At 39.4% G+C, this 27,036-nt stretch overlaps 1 protein-coding gene across 1 annotated transcript in view; it reads left to right on the forward strand.

The window, feature by feature from the left end:
- Window positions 1-27,036, forward strand: part of DSG2 (desmoglein 2) — a gene marked incomplete at both ends in the record, with an annotated part of 46,646 nt that overhangs the window by 3,353 nt on the left and 16,257 nt on the right. Inside the window, 7 exons of the mRNA XM_079718257.1 lie at window positions 14,100-14,135; window positions 16,516-16,650; window positions 20,652-20,813; window positions 20,959-21,103; window positions 22,127-22,293; window positions 24,370-24,507; window positions 24,622-24,807. Coding sequence (XP_079574383.1) covers window positions 14,100-14,135; window positions 16,516-16,650; window positions 20,652-20,813; window positions 20,959-21,103; window positions 22,127-22,293; window positions 24,370-24,507; window positions 24,622-24,807 — 969 coding nt within the window. The remainder of the gene's footprint in view (window positions 1-14,099; window positions 14,136-16,515; window positions 16,651-20,651; window positions 20,814-20,958; window positions 21,104-22,126; window positions 22,294-24,369; window positions 24,508-24,621; window positions 24,808-27,036) is intronic.

The following is a 27,036-nucleotide window of genomic DNA, read 5'->3' on the forward strand; positions in this document are numbered from 1 at the left end:
TGCTATAACAAAGTACCAAAAACTGGGTGGCTTAAAACAGAAATTTATTTTCTCACAGTTCTAGATGCCAGAAGTCTGAAATTAAGGTGTGGGCTGAAACCTACAGGTTTCCTTCCTTGCCTCTTCCTGGGGTTGGGTGGTTGACCACCAATCTCTAGGATTCCTTGCCTTGTCGGTGCACACTCCAGTCCTCTGTCTTCACGTGACATTCTTCCTTCTCTTCATACCGACTTCGCTCTGTGCATGTCTGAGTCTGTGTCCAGATTTCCCTTTTTTATAAAAACACTGGTCCTGTTGGATCAGGGCTCACACTAATGACATCAACTTGGTTAAATCTGCAAAGACCCTGTTTCCAAGTAAGGTCAGATTCGGAGGTACTGGGGGTTAGGACTTCAATATATCTTCTTTTGAGAGACAAAATTCAACCCATAACAAGTAGGTTCAACTATAAAGTATCAACAACTTTGGAGTTATACTTAAGGTTCTAATATGCTAGTGGATAGCAGATTTTAGAATAAACTCAAGTATAAGTGAGATGGTAAATATTGAAGCTTATAAGAATAATCAGTTCTATTCAGGGATTTTAGAAATGTATGATTTCACATTTGTTTTTGTTTCTAAAAAATTAATAGGTAATGGGGAAATGGCAACTCTTAACAGAAGTTTCTTTAATTATAAACTTAGGGGAAAGTACTTTACAAAAAGACATGAGCATTAATTTCATTTACATTCTCCCTGATCATTAGAAATACCTGATGAACTAAATTAAAATCTCCAAGGTTAAAGTCCAGAAATGTATATCGATAGAAACTTCCCAGTTAATCTAATAATTAGACAGGTGTGAGAGAATGACCAATCTAAATTTTGCAAAATAGTTTATTCATGAATGAAGCATACAAATATTTATATGGAAAAGAAATTACACATTGAATAGGGGTTCATATTTTTAAAACCGCCAAATTGCAGTAAAAGTCAGAAAGCTTAATTGAAATTATAAATGAGCTTTAGATCAGTTTTAGCATTTCTCAATCACAGCTTTTTTTCTCTTTCATTGTGCCACAGATTTTAACAGCTGATAACACTTTTCAAACATACAGTCCACATATGATGAAAGATTGTTTTCTCAGTTAAGTTTATCTTAAAGTTTCAGATGTATACCACATATGACATTGCACTCTTTTTGTTTACTTCTAATTATTTTAAAATTTATTGAGATTTTTATCATATGCAAAGCTTGATGATTAGGGTGAAGGAAGCTGGAACACCAGGATTTGTACCATAGTCTAATGGTAAGATGAATGATGCCCACAAGAATATAAACTAGGTAGGAACTAACCCCATATGACCACTATTTAGTGATTCCCTGCTCAATTCTAAACCGTGTGCTGTAGACATTGGGAGACCAGTAAAAAGTCAGGTGGGTTCTGCCCTCATGGTGCTTACAGTCTAGTAAACAAGTAAATGGCTAAATTCCAAACGGGTGATGGTAAGAAGAGTAATGATAAAAGAACACACAGTGCCATGGAGCCTACAGAAGGAGCTCCAGCACTGAGCATCCCAGCTAAGACCTGAGAATAATTATAAATTAATGAGATGATATGAAGAGAAAGAGGGGGAAGAATGTACTAGGTAGAGAGAAGCGCATATGCAAAGGCCTGAAGACAAGGATGCATGGTTCCTTGAAAAAACAGAAAGAGTCCATGTAGCTGGAACACAGTATGCAGAGCAGAACGACATGCTGAAAGGTGTCTGTAGCCTTCTTGATACCAAGGGAAGCCACAGAAGGCTTAATTGACAAGTGAGTGTTTTTAGGGAGGTGTTCAAATCATAAAGAAAATGAAAAGCTGAATGTTAGTTGAGTTGGTCAGGAAGGGGTGGAGAAAGAAAGAAGAGATGGTAGTCGACTGGGTACAATTTTGCCTCATTGTTAAAAAAAAAAAACTTCCAGAATTTGGGATGCTGTGATCAGAGACGGCAGAAAAGCCCAGACAGTCCTGTGGAGGGAGGGTGCAGCCTGGCAGGAGGGTTGGTTTGGGAACAAGGGTTCTCAAGAAAATGTCGGGGCTGGGGGTGGGGGGTGGGAAGGGTGTGAAAGGGGCATTTTGATTGTCACAAGGTGCAGGATGCTACTGGCATTTAGTACTCCAAATGCAGGGTGGCTAAACCTCCAGCAAGAACCGAACCTTCAAGAAAAAATTGGCCACTCAGGAAGACTTTTCCTATCAGAAATGCCGATAGCTCCCCCGCTGAGAAATGGTGATAGGCAAATAGTGAGATTCTAATCAGGGATTCATCTTACTTACCTCTGTCTTTTTAAAATGCAAATATCCTCTCAGTTGATTAAGCCTTGATACATTCATTTATTCAGCAAGTATTATTGAGCACCTACTCTGTGCCAAACACTTTTCTAGGTCTTACCTCAAAATCGCACCTTCATGGGAATTCCTTTCATCAGTCTAGCAGGTGCCTCCTGGCTGATGGAATGGGAAGGCAGGTTTGGGCGGAGACGAGAAGAAAGAGGTCCCATTTCCCCTATTCTAAAATACCTCCATCCCACTACTCTTTCAAGTTCCCTACGATACAAACTAAAAATACACAAATAAGTGGCCCATAAACTCCCTCATGTTGGAGATCCACTCTCCTTACACCCCAAAAGTGCTAACTGGGAAATGGGGCAGGGCGCCTAGCTCAATCGTCATCTTGTTCTAACACTGTCGATCGGCTCTTCTTTCAAATATCTCCTTCCTTTGCTTCCATAGTACTCTGCTGGGGGGTCCTTTCACCTCCGGGAGGCTGCGGTGGTGAAAGGCACAGGAGGTTATGCTGTACTCACATCACCAGGAGGCACAGGATGTACATGGGGGAGGCAGGGCGTGGCCGGTAACAGCGGTGGCTGAGGCGCGCGCCCCTGGGACCGCGCGGTAAGCCCTGCCCCTTGAGCCGCAGCGCCCTACTCTCGAGCCTGCTGCCTCCTCCCTGCGCAGAGCGTTTCCTCAGGATTCTAGCTTAGCATTTCTACAGTTCGTGCTCTGAGAATGCATCCTTCTAACTACTCAGCCTCTGATCCCTTCCCCTATCCTCCACACGCAGGGCACTGCCAAGCGCTAACGTCGTCCCCATAAAGACTGTTGCCTCCACCCACCCATCCCGGTGCCATTACCCTATTACGGGCCCTCATCACATCTGCTCTGGCTTATTTAAACTTCAAACCGTCTCCTACCTCTCGTCGTGGAGCACTGCCAAAAAAAAATCTCTCCGAAGCTCTGGGGGCATAGTATCCGTCATCAGAAGCTGATCCTTATAGGATCAGTGAAGATCCTTAGCACAACTTTGTGTCCTTATTTTCTACTCACTACCGACACACGGTCTAGGTGTCAAATTGCACGCCTTCCTGTTCTTTGCCCTCCCTCTGCAAGTTCTGGCCGGTGCGGTCTTTAAAGCAGATCATTTCCTTCCGCCTCCCATCTGCTCCCACACCTAAACCTCTCCTGATTTCTCCAGAAGGAGGTCATTTCTGCCTTTTCTGAGCTCCCCAGAACTGCTTTTGCAGCTGCCTTTCACACAATGAATTTTTTCTACCTCTGTTATAGTAATTTATGTACACTTTATCTCTCCTGCTAAACTTCTTTGGAACAGGATCTACGTACCATTTATCTATACTAGCTCAATGCCTTAGACACAGAAGAATCCTTTAAAAACCTAAAAGCTAATGTATCTTTCTATGTTTGGAAAAAGGTGGGATAATAATCTGAATTTCATTTGTTTAGAAGAAACATTTAACGCTCAGATGGTGTGGGTGGTAAGTTTTTGTTTGACCTTTAACACATTTCGGCAGTTACTAGGTGTGCTTTCGCTATATGCCAAACAGCCTTCTAGATGCTTGTGAGCTGTCCCACCCACTATCATGAAGCCTACAGTGGGGGAAAGGAGAATGTAGGGAAACTAATTTGACATTTTTGAGCACCCACTGTGTGCCAGTAACTGGATTTACTGAATGTTATTAATGGATGAATCTGGGTAGAACCCAAGTCCCCCGACACCAAATGCCTCTCTGTCAATCCAAAGGCATCACTGTGACCTCCTTTACAAGCAGTTTTCTATAGTTAGTCATACGTAAGGCCTGAACTTCTGGAACTAGATAATTGGTTCAGTTTCATTACAAGATAGAATCATTCTAGAAAGGGAAAAAAAGGAGAAGAAATGTACATTGAAATTTGCCTAATTGCACAGTCCTGCAGAAGTATTCTAAACAACTTTCTAAAACCATTGATTTTTCACTGTTCAGTTTTGCCAGTCCACTTATTTGAAGCCAATTGAAAATGCCTGTTTTCCACTTTGGACCTTGGAGTCAATTGTTGGTCAGTTTCTAGTAGTTCCTGCAGTTTGACTTACTGACAGGACAGTGCCAGCTAGTGATGAAAAAGGACAATTTGAAGTTCTTGGTTTTCTTAAGCTTCTGGGGGGGGAAGAAATCTGGTTTTCTTCATTCTGTATTTTAATGTAATTTTCAGGAATATATTGCAACAAAAGGGTGGAAACAGCCCATCATTTTTGTTTAAGAAATTATGTATTATGTAGATGTATCTGAAAAGATATATTTTACAGATTTGCTTGTATTTTGCCTAATTCCAAAAGCATTTGTAGCAATTATAGAAAACACCAATAAAATGGTAAAATATTTCAAAAATGATAAATGCTCAGGATCAGTAAATCTTCAGCTAGAAGAAGAGATATGAACCAGGAGAAAACACTGTTTAAAGCAATTTTATTGTAGTTGATTACTACTTTTAAAGTGGAAAATCTTCTGGCGATGGGAATAACTCAGTTGCTGAATTTCCTTATTTGGAATGTATCATTTCACACATCTCTGTAATTAAGGGCTAATTCTCCAGTCTATGAATTATGCAGGCTCTCCTTCCCTTTCCTTTGCTACTCTGTGATTTTACACAATTGTTTACAAAAGTGGGGTCTCTGGACCAGCAGCATGAGCATTACCCGGAAACTTGTTAGAATATAGATTTTTATATCCCACCCCAGCCCTACTGAATCAGAAACTCAGAAGTCTTGTGTTTCAACAAGATGATTCATGTGCCACTCAAGTTTGAGAACCACTGTTTATTAACATCCCTATTAGAAAATAATTGGGAATGGAAAAAGAAGATTAAATATGAAAAAGCCTACTTTTAGCTACTTATTAGCAACTCTGATTTTTTTTTTTAATGTTTTAGGGGCCAAGGAAATTGACTAAATAAAATAATGTTGACTTTTTTTGGTCTTCTGTTTATTTGTCTATGCCAAGTTAAAAATAGGAGCTGTCCATGATTACACAAAAGGCAACTTGAAAGGACAGTTCACAACATGCTCTAACAACTCAAGTGTCGCACAGCATTGCTAACTCTGTATTTTAAAATTCTTGGCACCAATAAATGTTTCCAAGGAAAATAGCTCCCCCTTTAAAGTTAACTTCAATATGACTCACCCCAAATCATATTTATTACATTAAGATTAGCCCAGACATCTAAAGAGCAGGCAAACGATTATGATCAATTTATAGAATTTATGATCAATTATAGAATTTATGTCAGACTTAAAGTATATAATTTTACTATCTAAAATTCAAATTCAGAGTTGAAAAATTAAAGTTCAAAATATTGCTTTTCTTGGTTGTTGAGTTTTTTTAAACAGCAGCCATGAAAACAAATGTATGTTTAAACTAGCTCTTGAGTGAGGCTGCCCTAGGAATTGTACTTATGTATGGGTCATTTATAAGTTGGATTTTTAAGTTGGGAATTTCTAAATATGGTATAATGTTTAGCCATAAACTAAGAAATTTTATAGACTACCTCACCTCCTTCAAAAAAAAAAAAAAAGACCAGAGGAAAATAGTATGATAGGTGAAATTCTAACATAAGTCTAACATCAGGTTTATCAGACCTTCTTGTGGATACAGAGTCTACTGAGGACCAGCTCTGTGTATACAATTAGAAAATTCAGGATATGTAATCAGAGGAAATAAACAAGTGGCATCCATGACCTTTATTTTATCTCGTTTTATTTCCTTTAAATTATTTTAGCCAAAGCTGGAAACGCTTTAAGAATGGGTTGGGTGTAAGCCAGGGACCTTAAGAGCAATTTCTGATTCTGCATTCTGTACAATGAAAGGGAGAAACAGAATTTTAAAACATTCTGCGTGGTTGGAAGGGTGAGTAGGAAAGAGAAGTAACAGGTTTTTCCGTGATTGTCTGTGGTGGGCATGAGGTTGAAGAGCAACAGCGGGCATGTGTTAGGTCACCTCTATTTGGGTACCGAAGATCATCCGTTGACCACCCTGCTAAAGTAGGCTAAAGTTCTTTCTGGCTGAATGGAAACAATAAGCCATTATAATGCCTCAAAGTTAAAACAATATTTTAAACTACTTTGTACCCTCTACATCTCATCTTCAGTAAGTTATCTATTGGTCTGAGATATTAAAGTTTAAGGGGTCACCTAACCTTGGACTCATAGAATCACAAAAGAAAGCTTCAAAACCTCTACTTCAGGCCGACAGCCTATTAGCCAGGAAGACCTGTCATCACTGACTTGTAAGTCCTCCACGATTCTGTTTGTTGAACTCATCAAGGTGACTTCAGAGCAGGAAGTCTTTTCTAAAAGTGCCGACCTTGGGAACAAAGAGTCATTGATTGATTGTATTTTTTCAGTGATATTTGACTTTCCCTGATGGCTCTGCCAAAACAAAAAAAAGAAAATTATTTTCTTTCCAGTTACCAAGAAGGCCAGTTTTTACAGGATGCATGGGATCTAACGGTAGAAAATTTTTTTAATTTTTTCTAAACTTCAGTAAATTGGGAAAGCTTTTGAAGGATTTTTCTGGTTCATCTAAAAATACTACTTCTTTGACTACAGAGACTAGAAACACGTTTCTTCTTCGGTCTTAAAGGCATGTCACACATGACATTTTTCTATCACCAAGTTCCTTGTGAGAAAAAAGAATGACAGATTTCATAGTTGGGAGAAACCATAATGGTCACCTTGTCCAGACCTCCTTCCAGTGCTTGAAATCCTTTTACAACATCACCACAGGACATCACTCAAACTTACAGAACTGAAAATGTTCAAAGGGAAGTGGGAAGGAGTGGGAATGGAGGACAGAAGACAGAGTGTGTCAGTTTCTCCATTTATATTGTCTGCAATATGCTACCAGTTTGGAAATTTACATAAATCCATGGTCCTCCCGAACTTGCATGACCTTCTTGACCCTAGCTATTACAGTAACTTGCAATCAGAGAAACATGGTCTAAGTTAGGGTTTCTCAACCTTGGCACTTTGCATCTAGAGCCAGATAGTGCTTTGTTGGGGGAGGGGCTGTCCTGTGCATTGTAGGATGCTGAGCAGCTTCTCTGGTCTCTACCCAGTAAATGCCAGTAGCACTTACTTCCCCCCGCCCCCAACACACGCACTCTGGTTTGATAAGCAAAAATGTCCCCACACTTTACCAAATATCCCAGGTGACCACAGGATGTCACAGGAAAGGGGTGGGGGGATTTGTGTGCACAGAATCTCCCCCAGCTGAGAACTACTGTCCTAAATTAAGAATGTGTGCTGTGAGATACACATTCCTAAGGAAACATCCAAATCACTTACTTTAGGAAGGAGTAGTTAAGATCTCAACTATTTCCTTAGTCAAATAAACAAACAGTTCCACAACTGACAAAATGTTGGTACAACTCTCTTGGGTTGTTTGTACCATGAATGTGGAGCAAATATTTCAGTCTATCATGTCTTTATTAAGTGTCTGTGAAAACAGGCTATTGCAATAGATGCTCTAAAATGCAAACAGCAGAACTATTAGGTAGATTCCAAAAACCCTCAGCTTTAAGGTGCACATCAATTTTGGTAACTTTTTAGTGAAGTGTACTGAATTACTGAATTTTCACAAACCGAACATACCATGTAACCAGCAACGAGATCAAGAAACGTAACCGGCACCATGACACCATCTTCACTGAATCCCTCCCCTCTACCACCACCACCTTGACCATGGCACTCTCATTCCCACCTCCTGGTCTGGCTATTCCTTTTGCAGGGTTCCACCTGACTTGCTCCCTCACCCCATTCCGGTCTCTATGCAGATGTAACCTCTTCTGAGAGCCTCCCCACAGTCTTCAATCTCTCTACTACCTTGGCCCTGCTTTAATTTTCTTTACAACTTTTATCACACCCTACTTTTGTCTGTCTCCCCAACATGTAAGAATCCAAGAGGACAGGAACATTGCAGGAGCTTGGGAAATTGAAGGCATGGATAAATTCAGATTTCAGAAATTTTAAGATGAGGAAAATGCAAGTCTTAGAAATGAGGAAATACCATCATAATTGTATTCACTGAGTGCCTGCTATGTGCCAGTCATTGCAATAAATACATTTATGTATTATTTCTTTTAATTTGTATAATAACTCTGTACAACGGTACACGTTAGGCTGCTTTCAAATGTAAGCACCAAAACCCAACTAAAAGGTTAATTAAAAGGAATGTTTAATTAATCGCATAACAAATGGTCAGGAGATGGGGTGGCTCCAGATTTGACCAATTTCGTAACTCAAAGATGTTATGGTTTCAGTTTGTCTTTTCTGCCATTTTATTAGCTTTCTACTCACGGTCACAGATGGCCATTGCAATTCCAAATGTCACATCCTCGCTCAGCAGTCTCCAGAAGCAGGTAAAAAGAGAGGCTATGCATATGTTTTTCTTCTTATCAGAGAGAAGAACCTTTTTCCAGACTCTCCTGATATCTCATTGGCCAAATTCTCTTACACGTTATAGACTGAATGTTTGTGTCCCCCGAAGATTCATATGGGATAGTGTTTGAAGATGGGACCTTTGGGAGTTAATTAAGTTTAGATGAACTTTTTGCTACTGAAAAATAATTAAAACACAGCCTCTGGTAACAACAAAGTTAATAAGAAAAGCTCTATCTTTATTCCCTCCCCTTTAAAGTGGCTGAGGAAACTGAAAACAATTTTATAATGTGTGTGCTACACCTACACGCCCAGATCTTGGCTTCTAAATACCATTCAGTATTAGAAATCGGGGCTTCTTGATGAAATGGTTGATTCTAAAGCTAGGACAGGGAAAATACAAGATGAGCCTGGAGCATCTTGTAATACTAGACAGTAAGAAAGAGCTCAAATAACAAAACATGGGGACATGTCAAAGGGACACAGAATCTAACCATAAAGATCTTTCAACGGCCAAAGCTGGAACTATTTAAACAATAAAATAAATTAAATAGTATTGGATTATAACCCACAGAATAAAATCAATATTCATGAGTCCAAGCTGATAAAAATGATTGAATTAATAAACAAATAAATGAGGGAAGAACAGACAAATCTTTCTTACTAAAGAATTCCAAATAATATATATAGATGCCCCCCCTCGGAAGTGGAGCTTAACCCCTCTCCTCCCGGCATCCCTACTCCAAGGGTGAGCTAGACTTAATGATACATTTCTAAAGAACACAGCAGGTGAAGGGAAAAACAGCAACTTTACAGTGGAGAAACCTACAAAGGCTACTTTAACAAATATTGTCAGGTGAGTATCTTGTACCCCTGATATGCTGTGAGGAAAAGGGCACTTCACCACCACTCTGTGGTGTTCTTTACAAAAACACATCACCCGGTTCTAAACATAAGAAAAACAACAGATAAATCCAAATCAGAGGACAGTCTGCAGGATAATTGGCCAGTACTCCTCAAAACTGTCAAGGTCATAAACAAGGAAAGCCTGAGAAATGGTCACAGATCAGAGGAAATTAAGGAAACAACAACTTCACGCAACGTGGGATCCTAGATTGGATCCTGGAACAGAGAAAAGACATTAGTGGTGGAAACAGTAAAATCTGAATACAGTGTAGAATTTAGTTAACTGCGCATTATCTAAATATACCAATTTTGATATCTTAGTTTTGACAAATGTACCACAGTTATTTAAAATGTTAGCTTTAGGGACTTCCCTGGTGGCGCAGTGGTTAAGAGTCCACCTGCCAATGCAGCAGACACAGGTTCGAGCCCTGGTCTGGGAAGATCCCACATGCCACAGAGCAACTAAGCCTGTGCACCACAACTACTGAGCCTGTGCTCTAGAGCCCACAAGCCACAACTACTGAGCCCGCGTGCTACAACTACTGAAGCCTGCACGCCTAGAGCCTGTGCTCTTCAGCAAGAGAAGTCACCACAATGAGAAGCCCGTGCACCGCAACGAAGAGTACACCCCACTTGCCACGACTAGAGAAAACCTGCACGCAGCAACGAAGACCCAACGCAGCCATAAATTAATTAATTTTTTAATTTTTTAAATAAAAAAATAAATAAAAATAAAATGTTAGCTTTAGTGGGAAATGAGTAAAAGCACCCTTGGTACCCTCTGTACAATATTTTTGTAAATCTAAAAATATCCCTGAATTAAAAATTTATTTAAAAAGAAATGTGTGCTGAAACAAATATTGTATGTCAAATGTACTTCAGTTTAAAAAAAAAAAACATTTAGGGAAATTCTCAAAAATCAAATGCTGCTATAACTAAAGCATTAACAATAGTAAAATGTAAATGGGATAAAACCCCTTCAGAAGCAATGGGGCAAAGAAAAAAAAAAGTGTGTGCTACGCAATTGTTGAAACTAGGTGCTGGCTATGTGGATGCTCATTGTACTGTTTACTCTGCTTTTGTATATACAGTCATCTCTCCGTAATAGCAGGGGGTTGATTACAGGATTCCCCCCCCCAACCCAGAAACCAAAATACGTGGATTCTCAAGTCCCTTATATAAAATGGCGAGGCGCATCTTACTCCGTATCTGTGGGTTCTGCATCCGCGGGTTCCGCGTTTGCAGATATGGAAGGCTGACTATAACTGCAATTTAAAAGTTTTTAAAGGTTAAAAATAGTAAATTCATGAAATAAAAGATTCTCTGCTTTCAAGATATTAGCAATCAAGAGTGACAGAGTTTCTTGTGTTAACTACTGAGAGAATAATGAATAGGTGGGGCTTCCCTGGTGGCGCAGTGGTTGAGAGTCTGCCTGCTGATGCAGGGGACACGGGTTCGTGCCCCGGTCCGGGAAGATCCCACATGCCGTGGAGCGGCTGGGCCCGTGAGCCATGGCCGCTGAGCCTGCGCGTCCGGAGCCTGTGCTCTGCAACGGGAGAGGCCAGAACACTGAGAGGCCCGCGAACCGCAAAAAAATATATAATAATAATAATAATAATAATGAATAGGTGGACTTTGTTGTCTGTATCCCTCAACAAACGAATGATACTGCATATCACAGTTCTGCAACTTTGCTACTTAAAGTGTGGTTCAAGAACCTGCAGCCTTGGCATCATCTGAGAGCCAGTTAGAAATACAGAGTATAAAGCTGAACTCCAGGCATACTGCATTGAAATCTTCATTTTATCAATAACAAGATCCCCAGTGAACAAAATACACATTAAAACTTAAGAAGCACTGTTTACAGTCATGTAGTTTTCTTAACAAGTCACATCTAAAAAGTACATTCCAATAAAAAATGAAGGTACTCTTACAAAGAGTTTATGTTTGACTAGAAGACTATAAATTGGCCCCTTTTGCTTACATCCTGGGACACATGATATTTGGTCAGAATGATAACATTTACTTAAAATAACACATATTTAATATCACACCTTTGCTAGGCCCAGTAAGATTCTAAGGAAGAATAAAAGTGGTAAATATTTTATCCAGCCAACTCCTCAGTGTGGCCCATACAGAGAAAAGAAACCAGTAGTTAGGAGGCTGGGCAAGAAATATATCACTTTTTAAGAATGTCCCCTGATGATGTGACAATGAGGAATCCTGGATCTATTCCCTAGTCTTTCCCTTCAAAAATACCCACCAGAGAAACATGCAGAGAGGAGTGATCCATTCAGCATTGCTTTCACTTGTTTTTTTATACCATGCCACCTCTGAAAGTACATAAATTTGGGGAGCATGACTTTGGTTGGAGATATCTCTGGCCATTGCTAGCTGGTAAACTAGTAATAGAGAGGATGAGGAAGAAATAATATATCTGACCATAAAATAGAAAATTAGCCATGGTGGCTTATCTGCCCCAGAGAAACTCATATTAAAGGCTGAACATCCACCGTCCTTAAGTATCTCTTTGCAAGGGTGGAAACAAGAACACGTGCTACAAGGTAGAGGAAAGAAAGGAAGGTGAAAGATCCGTGTGTAGAACAGACCCTGCAAGAAGCCTTCAAAGGGATGTGAGTAAGCAAAAGAGACTGAAAAATTTTAGAGAAAGCCCTGCTTTCCATGATTTACCAACCAAGGCTTCATGGATCCGTGTGACCTGAGATGCACACGAAAAAGGCAGACAAGACAGAAAAAGGCAGACAAGACAGAAAAATCCAAATTTAACACAGATTACAAAGAATTAATACATAAATAGCAGGTGAGGAAGTTAAGGCAATAAATATAGACAACTATTTCAGGTTGGAATTATAGTAGAAGAAGGATATGGAGCAGTAGATTAAATGTTAACAGAAACAAGGAAGAGGTTTGTTTGTTTGTGTGTTTTTAAGATGGGGAAGGTCTAACTTTGTTTGACCAACCAATGGGAAGCAAATAAACATGTTTGATGAGCCAGCAGCAAACGAAGATAAAAGATTAGTGAAAGGAACAAGTTTCTTGAGAAGATAAATGTGGGAGAATAAGTGGAAAAGTGGAAAATAAAGCACACAGATGATGGTTAACCTTGGAAAGGCATCAGGGCACCTCTTCCTTGGAGAAAGAAGGGAAGGAGAGGGTGATGGAAGATACAATCTCAGTCAAATAAAATGTGGGATCATCTAAGAGTGGGTTCAGAAGTGTGGTCAATGTGATTGGGGTATTGCCTGGAAGTTTGGGATGGTATGATAGGGATGCAATACAAGAAGCAAAGATAGAAGCAAAGATAAGGCCGTTGTATAATTTATGGTCTGAATGAGTACACTTTTGAGAATGAAAGGGGTGCTAACAGATGGGATGCCTGCACAACAGGACTTGCCTGGGCAAATGTAAACATACATAGTCACCCTAGAAACAAACATCACCCCTGTGGAGGGAGCATGGATGTGTGACGGGCCCATTCAATCTCTCTGGCCCTCTCTAGCAATGTCAGTACAGGGTCAAAAAGAATCATAGTTAGGCTTACAGAGTTGGGGGAAAAAGTGAGGCAGGAATATTAGAAGATCAAGAGATTGAGGATCCCTGAGTCATTGGCAATATCTTTGGAATGGCTGGCAGTGGTGGAAGTGTTCTTAAGCCACTTGCCTCTTGTGGCAATTGAGCAAATTTATCGATTTCAATTAATTTAAGTGTAAATAGCCACATGTGGCTACCCTGTTAGAAGTGCTGGTTCAGATTAAACCAAGAGAAGAGGGAAGCCAAGAGGAGATTAATGGACTATAAACAAAGTGCTGCAAAAGTCAAAAGGCCGGATGGGGGTTTGTTGTGCAGATTTAGAGTAAACATAACTGTATTTAGTTCTGTATAATGATGTGTAATATAAGTCCAGAGTGCTTGATAAGAACCAAAGAAAAGAGTTGGTAGGCCCGAGGAAGCTGAGGAATGAAGTCTGAATATGGGCAGTCATGTGTGACCCGAATATGGGGCATGATGGGAGTTAGCGGGGGAGGGGGAGGGGGGAGGGCATCTCACGCTAAAGGCCTTGAGGAAAGGTACCTGGGTCCCTGAGAACATGAGGTGAAAACCACAGGGTAAGGAGGGAAGGACCAGAGAGTGGCTAAGATTTCAAAAGGAGAGTTTGTGTCTTTGTTTTTCAGATATGAGTTGTGTTCTGAGCTTCCTGGGGGAGGGAGTATGCATATAAAAGAACATGGATTCCTCTCTCTGGCCCTGGTCATGGTGGGAAGCCAAGGGGAAAATTAAAATTTGTTTCCTTTTGACAAAGACGGATAGTAGTGGTTAAATACCCCCTCCCCTTTTTTTAATGTCTGTAATATCCTAGGTGCTAGGTTATTCATTAACAAAGTATTTAAGCTGAATTGAGTGATAAATTGTATTAAACAACAAATAATTTTATTTTCCAGATCTGCTTTAACTTTGGAGATGGACTCCATTTAGAGGTAAGGAACCGAGGGGATTATTCCTGTCTTTTGGACTCAGGGGCTTAATTTCATGGAAGACAGTTGTGCCTTTCCCAGATTGAAAACACACACTCCTGCTGACACTGCTAGGTAGCGTTTCGGGGGGCTCCAGGAGCTCCAGTCCTTTATGTCTCAGTGCAGAAAGAATTCAGGGAGAGGCAAAGTGATAAATAAGAAGTGATTTATTAGACTAGGACACTTGTGAGGCTTACAAGGGAGCAGGCAAGCATTGCACTGCTCCAAGTACTTAGTGGGCTACATGTTTATAATCAAAGGAAGAGGAGGGAGGGGGAGAAGACCACCTTCTTTTTCATTCTTTGAGTCTGCAATCATTAATTCCTCCTACATGCTGGGCGGGGGAGTTTTTGACCCTATATGGTGCATCTGGGACCGTCATGGCACTATGGAAAAATTATTTCAGGTCTCAGTACAACGAGGGTCTTTCACTTTGAAATGTCACCTTTCCATAAATTACTGTTTTTTTGTGTGCAGAGAGCATGTCCTAGGGGTCATAAACTTGTTGACATCACTGGGCAGGTTGTAGGCCTTATTTTCCACTAGTGTTTGATTGTTTGGGGGCATGTCTCATGCTTCTGTTTTGCATGGTTTTATTGCTAAGCAAGCCGATCTGGCTTTGATGCTAAGTGACTTGCTCTGCTTTAGGAGTCAAGCAAGCTTGTTTCAGGATTTTTCCTTTGCTTTCTTGAATGATCATTAACTTACTGGGGTCTCCCAAAGTCCCCTAAAGTTCTCTCTCTATCTACAATCCCCTAGTGGGATTTCTGAGCTAACTACCTGATTATCCTGCTCTATCCCTATCACCTCAGACTCAGCCATTCCCACTCAAACACATGCACAGGAACTTCTATCCAGGGATGTCTATGTAGCATATTTTGACAATCTAAATGTCCATCAATGAGAGAATGGTAAAACAATGTATGGTACATGGAAGAATGTCCATGATGAGGTACTGAATGAAAAATCAAGGGGCAGGACGTCCCTGGTGGCACAGTGGTTAAGAATCCACCTGCCAATGCAGGGGACACAGGTTCGAGACCTGCTCTGGGAAGATCCCACATGCTGCGGAACAACTAAATCTGTGTGCCACAACTACTGAGCCTGCACTCTAGAGCCTGTGAGCCACAACTCCTGAGCCCACGTGCCACAACTACTGAAGCCTGCTCTCCTAGAGCCCGTGCTCCACAACAAGAGAAGCCACCACAATGAGAAGCCTACGCACTGCAACCAAGAGTAGCCCCCACTCACCACAACTAGAGAAAGCCCAAGCGCAGCAACAAAGACCCAATGCGGCCAAAAATAAAATTAAATAAATAAATAATGAATCACCCTTAAAAAAAAATCAAGGGGCACAATGAGATGTACAGTATAATTCCATTTTTATTAAAAAAGAGACCTTTTTACATGTGCAGATGTATGGTCATAAGAAAAGATCATAAAAGATATTTATCAAGCTGTTAACAGTGAATGCTCCAAAGTATGAGTGGAAAAAGTAGGAGGATGTTTTACATTTTTACATTATAAACTTTAATGTTATTTTAATGTTTTGATACATAATTTAATTTTTTTAATTATAGAAGAATTTTTCCACTAAAAACAAAGAAAAAAATCAGTGACCTAGTGATAACCAGTGTAAATATTTTGAAATAAAATACATGTTATATACAGCAACAAAATGAGTAAAACTGTAAACCTAGCGTAAAAATCATTTCTGATCTCAGAATACTAGGTCAGCTGTATTAAAATTTTCCTTGGATAAAATATATATTCATCTATTAAAGCAAAACTGAAAATTTATGGAATAGTTTTCTACCTAAAGTTTTTGATAAACCAAAGATGGGTGATTTAATCCTTTAACGTCATTCTTAAAACAATAAATTCATTAACTGACACTTGCACTAGTTTTAGTTAAATTGATATCAACAGGTTACTGACATTTAGTCTTAAAACATTAGTAATTCATTTTTAAATTATAAGGCACCACAGAAAAATAAAACTTCATTTTCAGTCAGTAAGAAAAAAATTCTTGACCTGGTATGTTAATTTTAATTTGCCCATTTGTAAGATCACTCAATTACTCTCACCTTTTTAACTCTTCACTCTGGGAGATCTCCTCTAACTGATAAAAAACTGCTTTACTGGTTTGGAAACAAGCTCTTCAGTTATATAGTGTTTGCTAGAGTGTATATATTTCCCCTTTGAAAATGAAGCCTGTTAAAAAAATATGAAATTTATACCTTTAAATTTGCACAGCCCCTTTTCAACTTTTAGTAAATTTCAGGATGCCATACTAATGTCTTAGGGTACTTAATCATTTGGGGGCATTATTTTGTTGTTTTAGGCCTTACACTCAAGAAATGAAAACAAGCTGCTTCCTAAACGTACTCACTCAGTGAGGCAAAAGCGCGCTTGGATCACTGCGCCTGTGGCTCTTCGGGAAGGAGAGGATCTGTCCAGGAAGAATCCGATTGCCAAGGTACCTTCTGAAGAGGAAAGGAAATGAATGCGTATTGCTAAAGTGTGGTCTGAGGACTTTCATGTTCACTTTAAAATTTTAGGAAAATTATATGATGTACTTACTGAGGTTTTAATATTCCAGATATCACCTGGAAGAGCCTCTTTCCCATTCTGGAAGATGCAGCATTATTGATGAACATATATGTATTATGTAGGGCTTTGATTCAACTAAGAGTTGAATCTGGCACTAGTTGAATCTTTGTTTAACAGAGTGTTACAATGCTCAAAAGGAGATAGTATCATGTGTTGGGGGCGGGGCAGTGTTCTTTTTCCTACCACCCTCCTAGTTTCTCTGGCTGTAGCCCTGAAAGTTGGACTGACAAAAAAACAGATTAACAAGAGAAAAACAAACAAGCTTAGTAAGATGTCTATCACGCATGTAGCACATGGGAGTACCCAGAGGTGAGTAACTCAAAGGTTTGGTTAGGATTTGGGTTTATATAGCTACTTAGCAAAAGAACAATAAATTTTTAGAGAAGTGACAAGACGAAAAGGACCTTGAGTCTCCAGGAGCAGCAAACTGTGGGAAGGCAGATATATGAGCAACTAATAATAGAAAAAGCTAGTTAGTCAGGTTTGTTTTGTGGATTCCTCTGGTCCTGTCTCCAGGCTGATAAGGATCTAACTCCTGTGGTTAACTTTTGTCCTTCCTCATAGAGAGGGGTGGAAAGGTACCTTTACAAATTTATGTCCTGCTCTTAGGCAAATAGGGGGAGGGCAGAGAGCTTTCTTGTATTTGCTTCTTCTCAACTGCTTTCGGCTTGAAATAATTCTTATACCAGAGTTGCGTATTCTGCCACCCTACACATGAAAGTAGTTTTCAAAATGAAAAGAACTGATATCTAATAGGTGGTAGGGTGACCACACATCCTGCCTGAAACAGTCTGAGTTTGTAGCCATTGTCCTAGCCTAATCATTAATAACTCCCCTTTCACTCTCAAAATGCCCTTTTTTTTTTGGATAATTCTATTAATATGTATCTCAGACTTAGCATGTGCAAAGTCTGAACTCTTGATTTTTCCCAAGAGCTGTTCTCCATAAGTTCTACCCATTTCAGTAAACGGCGCTATAATTCTATCCAATATTTCAAAAATGTAGCAAGTACTGTCAGTTCTATGCCAAAAATGTATTCCAGATCTGTCCACTTCTCCCCACCGCCACCCTCCTTGTCCGAGTCCTTGTCAGCTCTGACCTGTGCTACCAAAAGTGCCCCGACTTCGTCTCCCTGCCTCCACTCTTGCCTCCGCCTCCCCCCACCACAGTCCATTCTCCAGAAAGCAGCCAGAGTGATCTTTTGGGGGGGGTTTGTTTTGGTCTGGTTTTTTAATAAATTTATTTATTTATTTATTTTTGGCTGCGTTGGGTCTTCGTTGTTGCACGCAGGCTTTCTCTAGTTGTGGCGAGCGGGGGCTACTCTTCGTTGCAGTGCGCGGGCTTCTCATTGTGGTGGCTTCCCTTGTTGCAGAGCACAGGCTCTAGGCTTGCAGGCTCAGTAGTTGTGGTGCACGGGCTCAGTAGTTGCGGCTCACGGGCTCTAGAGTGCAGGCTCAGTAGTTGTGGCGCACGGGCTTAGTTTCTCCATAGCATGTGGGATCTTCCCAGACCAGGGCACGAACCCGGGTCCCCTGCATTGGCAGGTTGATTCTTAACCACTGCTCCACCAGGGAAGCCCCAGAGTGATCTTTTGAAAAGAGAAATCAAAGCATCCCCTTAGTGAGACCCTTTCAACAGTTGCCCACTGCAGTGGAAGGAGTAAACTCCTCACTGCAGCCTACAAGAGCTCTTGGGATTCATTGGCCTTGACCTCCTCTCTGACCTTAGCTCCTGTCAGCCCCCAGCCCCCACTCTGCCACCTCCCTAAGCTGACACAAGCCATTCCAGCCTCCCACCCTTAGCACTTGCTGTTGCCTCTGCCTAGAACCCCCTCCCCACAGATATTTGCAGTATCTCACAGCATCAAGTCTTTAGCCAAGAGTTACCTCCTGAAAGAATTCCCTTCCCGGCTTCACCCCATCTCAGTCCCCTCACTCGTTCTGCTCAGTTTATAGCTCATTCGCCTCCAGGACATTATGTCATAAATTGCTTGCTTGTTGTCTGGTTCCCTCAGTAGAGTGTAAGCTCCCTCAGGGCAGGGGCTTAGACCTTAGGGCTCACAGCTCATGCCCTGTGCCCTGAGCAGTGCCAACATCCAGTAGGTGTTCAGTAAACATTTCTGTGAATGAATAATTGTTCATATGCAAGTTGTACCTTCATCTTTCCCATCTTATAAACATTATACGTGATGAGCTCCTTAAAAGAAAGAGCAGCTACAGAACAGAAGACAACGCTTTCCTTTTTCTAGCAGCATGTTGTTTTCATAGAAGTCTTCTAAAATCTAAATGTTTAATTACGGTTTTACATAATAGTATGTATATAAGGAGTTAAGCTTTTCGGTTTGCTTTGGTTTGGTTTGGTTTGATGAGATATCTGAGTCATTCACACATTCTTTCACACATTCTTTCCCTAAAATGCATCGATTCTTTGGGGTTCGATAAGTGTTAGCTGTTCTTCTTACTAATTTTAATTATAAAAGTTGTTCATCTTATTGTGGTAAATATTTCACAATACATATGTGTATCAAATGATCACATTGTACACTTTAAACCTACACAATGTTATGTCAATTATATTTCAATAAAGCTGGAAAAAAGTGGAAAAAAAAGTTGTTCAGAGTAAAATGTACGTAAAAAGCAAAAGATCTTGTATTTCCCCAACTTTCCAAATTCTCTGTCTAGGAGTAATACTGTCAACAGTTTAGTATCTTCCAGATCTTGTGAACTACATAAGTATGTATATACTTACATACTCTTACATGCATACATATATATACAAACCAACTATTATGTCCACACACAGTTTGGTTTTATTTTTAACGTAAGTGAAATTATATAATACATATAATTATCACGTAGAGATCTAGAATATTCTCTATAAATACTGAAGTATATATGTATATGCACATACACATGTGTTGTGTGTGTATATGCATGTACTTGGCAAAAAAAGAGAGACAGACAAACAGAAACACAGAGAACAAGAAAGACAAACAGAGAGAGAAGCTCAGTGAAAAGTGATCATGGGCTGCCCCAGGATCACCGTTCCACTCTTGGAGCGGAGCAGCTGTAGCAGGAGATTGGAGCCGCATTGATCATTCTCAGCAGCAACCCCCAGCCCCAGTGCATGTTGAGAATCCATGGGAAGAATGTGTAGCTAATCCTGAGATTTCAGGACAAAGAATTGGCCAGGCAGGTGGGTGGTGATGGCTTCAACGATGTCTGAAGAAAAGAAATTGAGGATCCAGTAGGAGGCCACAGAGACACACTTACTAATGAAGAATGAGAGATACAGAAATGACAAACAAATGAATTAGAGATACAAATAAAGCTGCTTATAGAGGACGAATGTGTTAACTACAGAAGACCCAGCAGGTTAGAAACCCTGATATGCTGAAGCATTCCAAGCAGGCAAACACTTGACTATTTTAACCCTTCTATGGAAGGATGCCTTATTCATACTATCCTGATAATCGAACGGAGTTATGAAGGTGATTTTGACTCTGCAATTTTTACCTTATGTGCTAAATTTAAAATCCATCCCCACCAAGATGTAGCCCTCTAATGATACCTTAATTTCATAACAACCCTGAGAGGTAAGCAGTAGTGTCTCTTCAGGTTACAGATAAGAACACTGAGACACAGGAGGGTAGGTAACTGCCTCAACATCACTACCTGGTGAGTGGCTGAGACAGGACCAGAACCAGGTCATCTGACACCAGCACCTCTTCTCTGAAGCACCTGTGCACAGCCCACCCTCCACCCATCAACATCTGACAGCTTCAGAGCGAAATTTTCCATTAAAAACAATTACCTATAAGTTACAGAGAGTTTAACTTGAGGCATTCCTTTCTTATTTTTATGTTAGATACATTCTGATCTTGCAGAAGAAGAAAACCTAAAAGTTACATACAAATACACTGGAAAAGGGATCACAGAGCCACCTTTTGGTGTGTTTGTCTTTAATAAAGACACCGGAGAACTGAACATCACCACCATTCTAGATCGAGAAGAAACACCATTTTTTCTGGTAAGAAGAACAATTTTACATTTATTAGTTTGTAGTTCTTCTTGGGTAATAATTATGGTATGTTTTATTATTGTTTTGAAACTATGGTACTTGAATGACCTCAGCTTAAATCTAATCCCTTCTATTATTTATGTCGTGATTTCAGCTAATTGGTTATGCTTTGGATGAGAAAGGAAACAACTTAGAGAAACCAATAGAACTACGAATTAAAGTTCTTGACATCAATGACAACGAGCCAGTGTTCACACAGGATGTCTTTGTTGGGTCTGTTGAAGAGCTGAGTGCAGCAAGTAAGAGGTTATTTTTTTTTATGAATGAATATCCAAGGCCAATTTATCCCTATTGTGTGACTGAACACTGAAACCTCTGTCTTAGTGGAGGCTGAGTATTACCCACAGGACAAATAATAATAAACGTATTGCTCTAGGTTTGGAACTGCTTTTTTGTGTGTGTGTGTGTGGTACGCGGGTCTCTCACTGTCGTGCCCTCTCCCGTTGCGGAGCACAGGCTCCGGACGCACAGGCTCAGCGCACCGGCCCAGCCGCTCTGCGGCATGTGGGATCCTCCCGGACCGGGGCACGAACCCGTGTCCCCTGCATCGGCAGGCGGACTCTCAACCACTGCGCCACCAGGGAAGCCCTGGAACTGCTTTTTTTTTAAATAAATTTTTTACCCTCAAACAGATGTGGTAGATTGATGTGATAGGTTAGGTCTCTATAGCAACTATTCAATTTTAGTCTGTATCAGGAAAGCAGCCATAGATAACATGTAAACAAATAGGCATGGTTGTGTTCCAATAAAATTTTATTCACAGAAGCTGGTGGCTGGCTGGCTTTGGCTCACTGGCAGTAGTTTGCTGACCTTTGACATATTGTTTCAACTGTCAGACTTCAATGCAAGTGTTAAACACAGGAGAGATTTCTCTTTGATCAGCATGTAAAGAATAGCTACGCTTCTCCTGAATTGCTTATATTTTAATAAGCATGTATTTATCTGTTCATTCTTCTTTCTTTGTATGGGTTATTAGATCTATTATAAACAAATTTGTGACCCTCCTATAGCAAGTGTTCAGGACTTCATCCTAAGAATTGTATGTACTAACCTCAGCCTCACCCTCACCTTATTTTTCCTATTCCTACCTCCATTCACACTTATTTCCTCAAACGATTAAATGTTTTGATCTTGGTAAACTGATTTTGATAAATACCTGGAATCCTTTTTGGAACAAGTTGATATTATAAATAAAATAATAACATACATTAAGTATGCTAAAAGTTGAGTTTCATCTTGGACACCTTTGTTTCTGATGCCAGATACACTTGTGATGAAAATCACCGCAACAGATGCAGATGAGCCCAACACTCTGAATTCTAAAATTTCCTATAGAATCGTATCTCAGGAGCCTGCTAATTCTCCATTGTTTTACCTAAATAAAGATACAGGAGAGGTTTATACAACCAGTAATACCTTGGACAGAGAGGTAAATTAATATTTTACGTTATTCATCTTCTCAGCTCTCCTCTGTCTTTCCAGTTATTCTCTCTCTAATTCTTTGCTAATTTTCTGACTTTGGTCTATGTTACTTACTCATAGGATAACTCGGAATGATCCTCCTCTAGGGATGTGCTGTCTAATATGGTAGCCATCAGCCATATGTGGCCATTGACCACTTGAAATGTGACTAGTCCAAATTGAGATGTGCTGTAAGTGGAAAATATACACCAGATTGGGAAGACTTAGTATGAAAAAAAAGAATGTGTAAAATATCACCTTAATACTATTTTTGTTGATCACATGTTGAATTGATTATATTTTGGATACCATGGGTTAAATGAAATACATTTATTTAAAATTAGTATTACCTGTTTCTTTTTACTTTCTTTATGTTTATTTATTTATGTCTTTGGCCACGCCACTCGGCTTGCAGAATCTTAGTTCCCTGACCAGGGATTGAACACGGGCCCTGGCAGTGAAGCACCAAGTCCTAACCACTGGACTGCCAGGGAATTCCCTCTTCTTACTTTTTTAAAGGTGGCTGCTAAAAAATTTAAAATTATGTAAGCACTGTCCTAGGGCCTCTCCAGTCAGGATCTGTTTGCTAGAGAGTTCCAAAGCAATGTTCCTTAATTTGTGTCTCTATAATGAAACGTCCGGAATCTTTGGTACTACTAATACATATACAGAGGGAGGGAAAAAGTTTGAAATAGGAATCCTATTTAGGGTAATAGAAGTATTTGTAAAGGAAAGAGTTACTGTAAATCCCAAATTGGAGGAAAATTTGAGTCACTTTCCTAAAAAGGGTGCTTTCTCAAACATTTCTTTTTTGTTTCTAAGTCAAAGGGAACATTTTAGTTGAAAAAGGGAGAGAGAAGTTTTTTTAAATGCTACATACATAAAGGTCTTAACAGCATGCATAGTAAAATGTTGATGATCCAAAGAACAATGTATTGTCATCAAATATAAATCATCACCCAGGCACAGTCAGCGTGTTTTGTATTACTTGGAAAAATGATTTGACTCTGGCCAGAGACGGAGAGGATGGTGCTCAGCATTCCTATCAAGGCCTTTGTAAAATTAAAGCATATTATTACGCCTGAAATTCTACTCTACCTTTTTGCATAAAATGAGAATGGAAAAGTACTATTTTGAATTAGTAGTGTGATTTTTTTAATGAGCTTCTGTCTCTGGAAAGTTTAACCAGAAAATACTGGCTGTCACTTATTGGGCACTCACCACATGCCTGGTGCTATTACAAGCCTTTTATGTGGATTAACTCAAATTAACTTCACCTGTAAACCCTGTGAAGCAGATACAATTACCCCCATTTTACATAGAAGGAAACCAAGGATCAAAGGGATAATGTGTCCAACACAGCTAGTAAGTCAGAATTGGAACCCAGCCAGCTGGTTCCAAAGCCTCTGCTGTCCTGCCCCTCACTGAGCACAGGGTCCCCAGGCATTGGCACTGGCTGCCCGGCTCCTTAAACAACACCCACACTGAATGGAGTCATCGGAAGGGGACCACGTGGAAGAGAGGTTTCCCTTTGGAGTAATATCTGAGACGTTATTCTCTAGGACACGTTCTCCAAGAATCTAATCTCCCGGGATGTATGGACAAAGTTCACCACGTTTTGCCTTCACTGGTCAAGTGTTCTTGGGGGATTAAGTTTTCCTGGCTTAACTTTTAGCTGAAAATGGTGTGTGGGATAGAAAAAACCAAGTCCTAGAGTCCCATCACTTCCAGTATAGTGCAAACTACATTTTGAATGCACTCTTTTGTGCTCAGACTATTTTAAGGAGAGACTCATCTCCTGATAAATATCACCAAAGACATAATTAAGAATTCAATATCAACAACTGCATTAGGCTTTTCTGCCCTTTTAGAAAAGCTCTGATGGCAAATAAACAGCATCTTCACAGGATTAACAGCAGATCATGAAACTTATTTATGAATAAAATATACTGCGGTTCATTCCCTTGATGATAAAGTGAACTAAAACCAGAAAGATAGAGCCATTCATTTTCATCCCAGCTGGATATTTTTTATTTCCCTGTAGGAACACAGCATCTATACTTTGACGGTAGAAGCAAGAGATGGCAATGGACAAGTAACAGATAAGCCAGGAAAACAAGCTCAAGTTCAGATTCGTATTTTGGACGTCAATGACAATAAACCTGTAGTTGAAAATGAAGTGGTAACTATTATTTTTATAACAAACATGCCTATGTATATTTTAGTCATAAACTAAAAATATATCACCTAGGTTTGTGTTACCTCAGAATAAAAATTGCCTGTTCATGTTTTGCAGTATGAAGGAACAGTTGAAGAAAACAAAGCCAATGTAGAAGTTTTACGCATAAAAGTGTTCGATGCAGATGAAGTAGGCTCCAATAATTGGTTAGCCAATTTTACTTTTGCATCAGGAAATGAAGGGGGTTATTTCCACATAGAAACTGATACTCAAACTAATGAAGGAATCCTGACCCTTATTAAGGTAAGTACTTAGTGTTCAAAACTGGAATGGGAGAAGTTGGTCCAGAGGAGGGAACTGATATATTTTGAGCTCCACATATTTACAAGTACTTTTCATAACCAGTTAACTGGCACCACAGTTGTAGAGATAGGAGCCATCCCTACTTGCCCACAGAAGAATTTCTTAAACAAAACTTAGAGGATGGATCTTTATCTAACAAAATAAGTAAAGAAGAATATCAGTGTATGTTTAAATGGTTTATGGTAGAATTACCTTACCAGATTTTAAAATAAAAAGCAAAGCTACAGCTTTCAAAATACTGTTTCATTAAGTCACAGACAAAAATTGATTCCAGAGGTTTCCACATTTTTACAAAAACTTAATATATGGCATAGTGTGTAAACCCTAATAGCAGGAAGAGGAATGATGATAATGTATAACCGAATAGAGAAAAATTAACTTGAGGTTTCATAGTAATAATTATTGATACCATTTATCAGTAGGCTACTGTATGCATTTAGATTACTTTTTGTAAAGCAAAGGAAAATAGAAAAAGATTAGCTCATGTTTGAAGGGAAGACACATTACTGAATACATGGATAATGGCATCAGAGATGAAATAGATTTACTTGCTTATACAGAACTAAGCATACTTTTTAGTCACAGATTATAGGTGCAACCATGCCTGAGATACAAAGCCAGTAATACACATAAGGAGAAACAATCACTTAGTGATGAATAATAGAAATATCCCCAATGCACCATGGTAGCACAAAAAGGGGTTATCAAAGGGGGCATGAAAAAAAATAGTAAATTTAGTATTAAGATGACAGCAACAGATTAAGAAAATTACAAATTTACTTTTCCAATTGTATAAAGAATCACAAATATAAAGGCGGTAATCAGATTTCATTCAAATGAATGGACAAGGAAGCTAGATAAAGAAGATATACAAATAGCAAATGTGTGCATAAAGGATACTCAACATCACTAGTCATTAGGGAAGATGCAAATTAAGACTATGTGAGCTACCACTGCACACCTGCTAGAATGAGCTACAGTCAAAGAAAGACTGACAACACCAAGTATCAGCAAGAATATAGAACTGGAACTCCTATATATTGCCAGTGGAAACATTAAATGGTAGAGCCAGTTTGGCAGTTTTATAAAAAGTTAAACATAGAGTAGTTATCCAGTGACCTAACGATTTAGTCCTAGGTATCCACCCAAGAAAAATAAAAACATACATCTACAAAAAGAAAAAAAAGAAAAAGAAAACTTGCATGCAAGTGTTCATAGTGGCTTGTATTCATAATGAAAAACTGGTAACAGTCCAAATGTCCACCAACTGGTGAGCAGATAAAATGTGGTCTATTGATACAATGGAATACTCTTGAGCAATAAAAAGAAATGAAGTACTGATACATGCTACAATGTGGATGAACCTCAAAAACATTATACTTTATACAGACACAAAATACTATGTACTGTATGATTCTATTTGGGTGAAATTTCTAGAAAAGGCAAAAAGCACTTATATAGAAAACAGATCAGTGGTTGCTTAGGGTGGGTTATGATTTAGCTACAAATAGGCAAAAAGGAACTTTTGGGGAGTGATGGAAGTGTTCTAAAACCAACAGTCTTGATATTTGCAAAACCATATAGGCTTATGAAACATCCTCATGTTTTACACTTAAAATGGGTACATTTCATTGTAGGTAAATCATACCTTAATAAAGCAGTCTAAAAAAGATACAGGAGAAGAATAGATACTTTAAACTGTAGAAACAGAGATAGTAAATCATCACATGAGAAAAAGCCTCAGCTGTGTTAACAAATAAGTTTAGTATCTTTAATGCTATTGAAGATAGCAAAAATGGGAGTGATAAAATATGCTAACAGTTGAAAAACTAGAGGTATATGCCCTCATACATTGCTCTTGATGCTGAAAAATTTTCCATTCTCTTTGGAGCATGATGGCTATTTATAACAAACACTATGAAACAGTTTTTATGTCACCAGTACCTAGCTCATTTTTTTTTTTACCACTGTCTTGTTCTTCCATGGTCTTTGAATACTAATGACATATGGCTGAAAGATTTTATTTCTCATCCGGCATACATCATACCATCAAAATAAGTGTGTGGGGCTTCCCTGGTGGCGCAGTGGTTGAGAGTCTGCCTGCTAATGCAGGGGACATGGGTTCGAGCCCTGGTCTGGGAAGATCCCACAAGCCACAGAGCAACTAGG

The sequence above is a fragment of the Hyperoodon ampullatus genome, assembly GCF_949752795.1.
Source record: "Hyperoodon ampullatus genome assembly, chromosome: 13".
NCBI lineage: Eukaryota > Metazoa > Chordata > Mammalia > Artiodactyla > Ziphiidae > Hyperoodon > Hyperoodon ampullatus.